Source organism: Acartia tonsa, chromosome 14, assembly GCF_053477335.1.
Source record: "Acartia tonsa isolate MP-2025a chromosome 14, ASM5347733v1, whole genome shotgun sequence".
Lineage (NCBI taxonomy): Eukaryota > Metazoa > Arthropoda > Copepoda > Calanoida > Acartiidae > Acartia > Acartia tonsa.
The window spans coordinates 11,532,667-11,541,674 of record NC_137273.1 but is presented as its reverse complement, the minus strand read 5'-3'; the positions used below and the strand labels follow the sequence as shown (position 1 = coordinate 11,541,674).

Genomic DNA, 9,008 nt, shown 5'->3' with positions numbered 1-9,008 from the left:
AACTTTTGATTTTTAAAATTATTTAACTTTTATATATTGGAGAGATGATTATATCAAAATGGTGTATGTATAATGTCATTTTCTTGACTTGGATGGCAGTTAGTCAGATGTTTTTATTGGCTTATATAAAAAATTTAAACTTACAATCGATTATGCTAAACAAATAAAGATGCTGTGAGTATTGGTGCAAAAAATATGACGTAACAAAAAAAATTAGCCAATGAGAGTCCACTATAAATTTTACCATTGGTCAATAACGGCCTCTCATTGGCTAATTTTTTTTGTTACGTCATATTTTTTGCACCAATACTCACAGCATCCAAATAAATTATAAAAATACATATATGTATAATTAATCATCTGATCAGAGAGATTCCTATAAAAATATTAACACCGGAAGAGGAGACCTACGAGACAGAGTCGTCCTCTGAGGTATTCATTAACAAGGATATTGCACTTGGAAAATAACTATTTTGATTTCAATTATCTTAATGGGTCTGGCATTTAGAATGAAAGTTGAAGTCATATTAAGTTTTTCTGTGCAGTATCCCCTTTCCTATGTTTTGCAGTAAAATATTTTTGTTTTGGAATTTTAGATTAATAGAATTTTTTATAATTTTTTTCCTCTTTAAATATCACTATTTGGTTCCTTTAAACAAGGATGACAACATCCATAAAAGCGAAGCTCTGAAACGATAGGACACACGGACATTAACACTTGTATAGTGTCAGAACTGAATAATCAGAATATAAATGAATAAGGGTCAAAGCAAAATTGTAAGTAAATTTGTTGAGAAACTTCTTGATACAGGATAATGTTTATGGACATACTTACATTTTTAAGACTTGATTATATATTTGCTTTGCTTATAATAGTGTACTTTGTTGTCCCATGAATCAGTATACCTAAAATCAGAACATTCGGATAATTAGATCACATAAAAAAATTTGGTAAAAAAGTAAAAAAAATCAACATGTTTAAAATGAACGTACGGACATTCTGGTAATGATTATAGAGTTGCTTCGCTTTCTAAATCATACCTAACTACTACAGGAATCACCATGCAAAGTTTGAAATCGATAGGACAATTCTAACATGCCTAAATTAACGAAAAAAGCTATCTGTCTCAGACGTACGGACGTACGGACCGAACCTAATTATAGAAAAGCTTCGCTTTTAAAAATATTTTTGGTCTCTCACTCAAACCCTCTGTCTCTTTCTCTCTATTTGCTTGCCTTCTTAAACACTTATCTGACTTTTTATTAATGGTAACCTGAAAGCAATAATGTAATATGATAACACTACTGATATATAGGCAATCTATTTGTTTGTTCAAAATTCAATTAGTCTTTGGCTTTTTCTTTCTCTTTGTATATATCCTACTCTGACAATTTATCCAAATCATTAGATATCTATCAAACTATCTGTCTAACTATCTATGTATCTAGCCTGTAATACTTGAGCCTGAGGATGATATAGCAGAGCAACTAGACAATCTGCATATCAGTGAGGCTGCAGAGGATGATAATATTTCATCTGAGGTATTTTTATCCATAATCTTATTTTTTTTAATGACCAGATATGATTATTTGGTGATCTAGTAATATAAGTTTCTAGTCATATATAGCTTTCTATTAAATATATTTGTAGTTGATTTCTCTAAAAAATCTTTTGATATTGATAAATGGATATTTATTGAAATTGAATTGAAATTATAACAAATAAGTTAAATTTATTTATTTCAACAGTCAATAATTATTTATAGATAGCTATTTAATTTTAAAATTCAGGCTATTAGGTATGTTGTTCCAAATGTACTAGATACTTGGTTTTAAGGGATCCACAACAATCCTACCTCTTTGTATAACGATTAATTTTCAAGTTCTTAGACTGAGAAATCAAGTCATTAATCATTAAGTTTAAGTCTCTCTTTCATTAAAATATTCGGTTAGAATTCCTTACTTTATTTTTATCTATTCAAAATCATGAAATTTAAAATTCACGCAACCTTGTTAACCTATAAAGCAGCAAATAAAAATCACGCAACCTTCCCCCATATTTTGCTTATGTTTCACTTTTTCTTTTAATATCTGATGAATTAAATAATTTCTTTATTCTAAGAAGTGTTATAAATTCACATTACACAACAAATACAGTAATTTAATAAATTCCTTCCAGAAAGGAATTTTTAGATTAACCTATTCATATTTTTCACTAGAATAGAATATTAAATTTTTGAAATTTCTTAATTTTGAATATTTATATAACTTAATAACATAAACAAGAATTAGATTGGTATTTTACATTTAAATAATTTGATGCCCCCTCTCCAAACTCTCTTGAAATATCTAGATTTTAAAATAATTCAACAACTGTGTTTGTTACTAAAATAATTCTTCTTTGAGACAGAAGTTTGAACTTTTTGTGTGTGTTTGATTTAGAATAAAGTAATATCAGTTCCAATTGCTGTTATTGAAACCCCTGATGAGACAGGCAAGGTTTCAGCTCAACAGAATAAGGTAAACTTTATAATGAATTTGCTCTGATAGTCCAAAGAAAGATACACTCTTATGATTATTCAAGATTTTAATTTCAATGCAATCTTATATTTTGATTTTTTCATAGATATCAATTAAAAGTGTAGTATTTCTTAAGTAACAGGTATTTTTGAATTTTAAATGTTTTACCAAAGGATGTACTGGAGATTATTGAATTAGATGCCTCCTTACCTTCTTCCCCTGTGGTCAAGGTAACTTTATATATAGGAATGCTATGCATCTTATCAAATATAAATATTGTCTATAGTCTTGTGAAAGCCTTAAAAAGCATGATTTTTAAGAGAAAAAAATTTGTAAATCAGTTTTACATGTAATTAGGAAAAATATACACTTTGTAAACATTTGACAAATTCTAATGTAATTTTGGTAAATTAGAAAAGATAAAATTTATTAAAAGCTTCATTTTTAGAATTTTCAAATTATATTTGATTACCAAAATTACAAAAGAATATATTTTCTTAGGTAGATCCCCCTGTATTTAGAACACTCTCTAGGGAGCCCATCATTACCTCACCCCCTACACCTACACCTGTAGATAATCCAATATTTGACAATACTAACCAACCCATGCAGGGATTTGTAGAGGGGAAATATAGAAAACAAATTGTCAGACAGAATAGGCTAAAGTCTGACAGTCTTGAAAAGCAGTTGGATGACAAATATGGAAGTAAAAGGAAAATACAAAGACAAGATTTGCATTACAGGGATATCAAGTCAATCATTATCTTTGTGTTCTTTCTAAAATTTTTTTTGGTAGTTTTACATTATTCTAATTTGATCACTTATTTTAACTATAAATGCAGTTAATGATTGATTTGCTTATAATAGTACATCCGCGGAACTCGAACCCCAAAGCCCCATCTCACCCCTAACTAACCTATCCTTTCCCCGGCGCAAGGATACCCCACTAACCATGCCTTTACCCAAACTAATAGTCAGCATGGATCTTGAACCAATCACAGATCTAGACACTGTGGAAAATCCTCCAATTACGGTTCTAGATAATGTGTTTGGACAAATCACAAACCTGGACAATGTGTTTGAGCCAATCACAGAACTAGATTCTGTGAAAAATCCACCAATTACAGACCTAGATTCTGATAGCCTTTATCAGAATTCAAGTTCTGAGGTAATGATGATATTTTACACTTCTATTGGAATTCTTCATCCTATCTAAATAGTTTTCTGAAATCTTTTATTGTTTAGGATGATAAATCCCAATACAAATAAACATATAGAAACTACATGTAAATAGTGTTTTATTAGGAAAATTATCTAAAATATTTTTTTTATTTGTTTTACATAATAGTCCAAATTAGTTTTACAATAAAATAAACATACCAAGCTAACTTTAAATTCTTTAAATTTTATACTTTGTTGTGAAAGAAATAATTATAGTGTATAAAACAATCCCATCATATCCTAAAATCTAAAGAATTTAACTTGCTTAGTATTGTAGATTCACACATAGGAATAAAGAATAAAGGGTTGCTGCATTTTAGGACACAGCACCAGATTTTGTGGGACCGGAACATGATACACCAAAAATAAATAAACATGCTAAACAACATAAAAAACCTAATGCGTCAGAACTTATTGAAGCACGGCCTGAAAAACCATTAGCCACTAAACCTCCTAAAAAAGCATTTGATAAGCCTTCAGATAAGCCTGCACTAAAGTCTCATAAAACACTTAAAGAAAGGGAAGTCAAGCCTGCATCAGACACTGATGATGGCTCAGTACCTAAACCTAAGGCCAAAAAAGTTGCCAAGCCCAAAAAGAGACCCTCCCTGCAGCCATCTGAGGATGGATCAGGCCCCAGGATTGATTCTGGAGAGGTGAGTGAGTATGAGACTGAAGTGACAGCCACTGATGTCTCTGCCACTGAGGATGATGTTGAGTCATTAGCTGAGCATGAAGTCTCTGCTCAACATAGATATTCTTTGGATGATGTGCAAATTCCTGAATTGAACTTGCCAAAAGCCACTAAAGCTAAAAGGGATGATAAAGAAAAGGAAAAGGAAAAATCTTCTAAAAAGGCAAAGTCTAAAAAAACTGTTGAGGCTGTTAAAGTGGATGAAAAAGCTGATGATTCAATAAGTTCTGAACCATTGATTTCTAAACCTCAATCAAAAAAATCTAAACAAAAAATTCAGCCAACTGCAAAGGTATACTTATATCTTTTTTATAAATCGCTATCTTTGTAAAAAAAATTTTCTTATAAATTCTAGTTGTCTATTCTTTGGTTCAAATAAATATACAGATTCATTCCATTATATTACACAGTTAACAGTTCAGCAATTTGAGAAGTTGAAAACAATGATAAAATCACATTATGCTTTTAATTCATTATTTCAATATATCAGGTTGCTAATCTATTACTACACATGGTGGCTATTAAAAATTAATCTTTTAAATTATAAGGCCTTAGATCAATATTGAATTCTTTAAGGATGTATTTGCTTTGTCTTTAATGTAAAATTTATTATTATTTTTCATAGTCATCATTGTTTTTCACAAAAATCTTTAGTTTGAGAAAGAAGCTTTTTGTAATAATTATAAATTTCAATTTTATTAATTTCTTAAACTAAAAGATAATGTAAATAATTTTAACACTATACACAAACAATTAGGTTGATGTTGAGGCTGCCAGTTCACAGCCCACATCTGATTCAGAACCTGACAGAACATCAACAGACACTGTCCCATTAAAACCAGAACAAAAAACACCTAAACAGCCTGAAAAAGCTGAGGCTCCTGTTGGTAAACCTAAAAAGACTAAGGAGCCTAAAAAGGAAATTCCTGTGGAAAAAGCGAAGGACCAGGTACTAGGTTGCTAAAGAATCTAGTTAGTTTTGGAGACAGAGATGATAATTTAGATCATAAATAGACTAATCCTTTATAGATGGTTATAAATCTTAACTGTAAGATTTGAGATTTTTTATTAAAATTTCCAATGTCCATCTCTGCACCCAAAACATGATATATATTTACCATAATCAGACAGTTTTAAGGTCTGTTTTATGGTAAATTATGTAAAAAATGAACAATACATTTTGTCTTTGATTATGATAATTTTATTCAATATCAATGCTTTTTTTAATCATCATAATTAAAGACTTAATTTAACATTACAGACATTTTGACAAAAACACAAACACAGATACACTGTCTAGATTTAGTTTTTAGAAAAACCAGACAAATACACAAACAAACATTTTGTATTATAGATTTGTAAAGTCCTTTAAAATACTTCATCATACTGTTTGACTAATTAACAAAATAAAAATTATATCAGATAATTATCTATTTTTGTTGTTGTCCTAAATTTGTTATCAGGTTTACTCAAGTAAGAAAAATCAAAGTTCAGGTGGTAAGTGGAATTGAAAGTAAAATCAAACCATTTGATTTTTTTTCTGACTTTTGTGCAGATGTTGATTTAATTTGACTTTTACTCTGACTTGACCAGAATTGAATGCTTTGGTATTTTAAAATATTATTCAAATAAAAAATATTGTTTTATTTTAAAATATCAAATCATTTATTTCATTTGACAAAAAAATGAGATTATTATTTATCTCTTTGACTTTGATTGTTATATGACCTGACATTAATTATTATTTTTTTGACTATTTATTTGACATATTATTTCAAGTTTCACAGTTCAAGAATTAATCTTTCTTGTATATTTTAGGCCCCAGTTGAGGAAGCACCCAAGCCGGTGAGTAAAAATAATGTAATCAAAATTATACAAATGTATAAATATGATGTTTTAAAGTTATACAAACAACATACACATTTTAACTATGCTTTAATCATTCTCAACATTTCATAGTTTAGTGAAATGTTTAAAATACTTGGACTAAAATTAAAACATTCATTCACTATACACACAACATTAAAGTACTTCTATTCTATGTTGTTATTTTTTTTTATTTTCTTAAATAAATTAAAATAAAAACACTTTTTTAGATGAAAAAAAATAATGATTGTATAATCATAAGAATTATGATTGAGAGAAAATCTTATATTCCTAAGAAGTGTTTTTAATTTATTTGTTTTTTTAAAGAATTAAACAAATATATTATACAACAAGAAAGTTATGAAAGTTTAGTTAATTAAAATTTCAAATAGTTTGGTATGTTTGAGTAGGAAAAAAATTATTGTAAAAGAATTTAGAGTCTGTTTTTACCTAACAGAAAGTTTAAGAAAATAGCTAAATAATAGGTATAACTTCTAAAGAAGTATACATATTTTCAACCAAATAGAATAATGCTACAAGCTGCAAGCTACAAAAACAATATCCACTTTACTTTAATAAAATAGTAAGTCTTAAAATATGTCTTTTTTATGAGGAACATCAAATCTACAGCAAAAGAAAAAGCTTTCATTTTGATGTAATACAAGTCTGATAGGTTATAACAAGTTTTTTTGAGACTTAAATTTGTTTAAAAAAATATTTAATAGGTCGGGGAATTTTTAATAAAGAATGATGTGCATGTTTTTTACAGAATAAAAAGTTAAATGAAAAACTACCAGATTTATATATTTGGTTTTGTTGAGATGTTTTATGATGTTAGACTTTAGTTTATATTAATCAATAATTTAAATTTAACTATTTGATTTTAAACAAATGGTTACATGAGTCAAATCAATTATAACCAAATCACTGGTCTTTTTTTGCCTAAGCATGGATGTTTAAAAACTTAACATGGTGCTTTAAGTTGACCTTTAGTCTTTGTATTTTAGCTGTATTCTATCAAGCCAGCTTGTTTAGGCACGTTTTCACTTCAAGTCAACTGTGACTAAGCCTGTAGTACAAAAATTCATATTAAAATGTTTTTAGACAATAATTTTTTGTATTGTGTAACCTGAAATTTTTAAAGATCGCAGCTAATCTGGGAAAAAGGATGGTCGGTCAGCCTCTTGGACTGAATATTATGTTGTCCTTAAACATTTTTTTAATGCGATTTTGGACAGAAGAAAACTATTGTGATTTGAAATTTAAGTTCAATTTGATTTATTTTTGATTTTTTAAAATTTAGCTACGAACCTTTTGTAAGCACTTTTTGGATCTACTGCAGTTCACGGTAAAATATTGCTGGTAACGAATATTGCAAAATATCTATGAATTCTTAAGGCTGCTAGCTGCAAAACGGCTGAACGTACAGATCATGCCCGCACACTGTTTTAAGCGGCATAAGAAGGCTAACAAATTATCTGGAATAGCCATAAATCAATAATGCATAATTATCTCGCAGTGCAAAGAAATGCGCGAAAAAGGACTATTTTACGCGTTTTTTCTTCAGTGAAGCTTTCCATGTGCATCATTGGATCTTGGCTATTCCAGATTATTTGTAGGCATTCTTTTACCGCATAAAATAGTATGCGGATATGATCTGTACGTTCAGCCGTTTGGCAGCTAGCAGCCTTTAAAATTCATAAATTTTTAGCAATATTCGTTACCAGCAATATTTTACCGTGAACTGCAGTAGATCCCACTTTTTTATATTCTTTCAAGACAAAAAAATGTAATAATCTTCAATATTGTTTGAAAGGTCCATTAATTTTTCATTTACACTTTTCCCTTTCACTTGAACATTACAAGCCACAGTAAATTGCAACCCCTCCGTAGCAAAGAAGGTGTATCAACTTTTTTTTTATAGCTAGCCGGTTCTTTTAGTAAGTAGTAGATGTAAAATTTTTCATAGAATTCAGATATGCAATCGGTTTTTTTGTAGACCTCTTATTTTTTAAGTAATTTAAGTTTTTTAAAAAAATAATTAAGTCGGTTTTAAGGTTCTAAAACGCAACAAAATAAAAGAAGAAAATGGCCAGTAAGAACAAAAATAGTAAGATCTTTAATTTGACACCTTACTTTTAAAATTCTGTTGAGTAATTATTGAAAAAATCTAATTTTTTAACCTCGGTTTAATAAAAACTTTAGACCTAAATATTTTCTCAAACAGACATAAAAAACATGGGTTCATATATACCTTTAGAATCAGAAAAATATTACGAATCCATTGTAAGCAAAATTGAAAAAAAGTAAAAAAATTAAAAATTAAAAAAATGGCCAATTTTATTTTTTGTTCTGGCAACACTATCGTCTTCCCTTTTTTACCCCCTCTTTACCCCCTCTATACCCCCTTCCCATGTTTATACTCAATTCAAGAGTTAAGACGTTGCCTGTACAATATAATATGATATTTTCATATAATTCCTTTTATTGTAGTTTATATACTATATTGTAAACTTTTTTTTCAATTTTGCTTACAATGGATTCGTAATATTTTTCTGATTCTAAAGGTATATATGAACCCATATTTTTTTACTTGTGAAATGATAAAATTGAGTTCAAAGTTTTTATTCTCGTGGGTTTAAAATAATCGATTTTTTCAATAATTACCTGACAGAATTGAAAAAGTAAGGTGTCAAATTAAAGATCT

At 28.6% G+C, this 9,008-nt stretch overlaps 2 protein-coding genes across 2 annotated transcripts in view; both read left to right on the top strand.

Annotated features, from left to right (window-relative positions):
* Positions 1-9,008, top strand: part of LOC145305727 (uncharacterized) — a 151,075-nt gene that overhangs the window by 84,782 nt on the left and 57,285 nt on the right. Inside the window, exons 31-33 of the mRNA XM_080147466.1 lie at positions 4,062-4,727; positions 5,193-5,384; positions 6,254-6,280. Of these exons, the coding sequence (XP_080003592.1) occupies positions 4,062-4,727; positions 5,193-5,384; positions 6,254-6,280 (885 nt within the window). The remainder of the gene's footprint in view (positions 1-4,061; positions 4,728-5,192; positions 5,385-6,253; positions 6,281-9,008) is intronic.
* On the top strand, positions 59-3,497 carry LOC145306302 (uncharacterized). Its single transcript, XM_080148383.1, has 6 exons — positions 59-63; positions 369-432; positions 1,450-1,542; positions 2,443-2,520; positions 2,694-2,750; positions 3,022-3,497. Exons 1-6 carry the CDS (start codon positions 59-61, stop codon positions 3,364-3,366), a joined length of 642 nt encoding a protein of 213 aa, XP_080004509.1. The 3' UTR covers positions 3,367-3,497.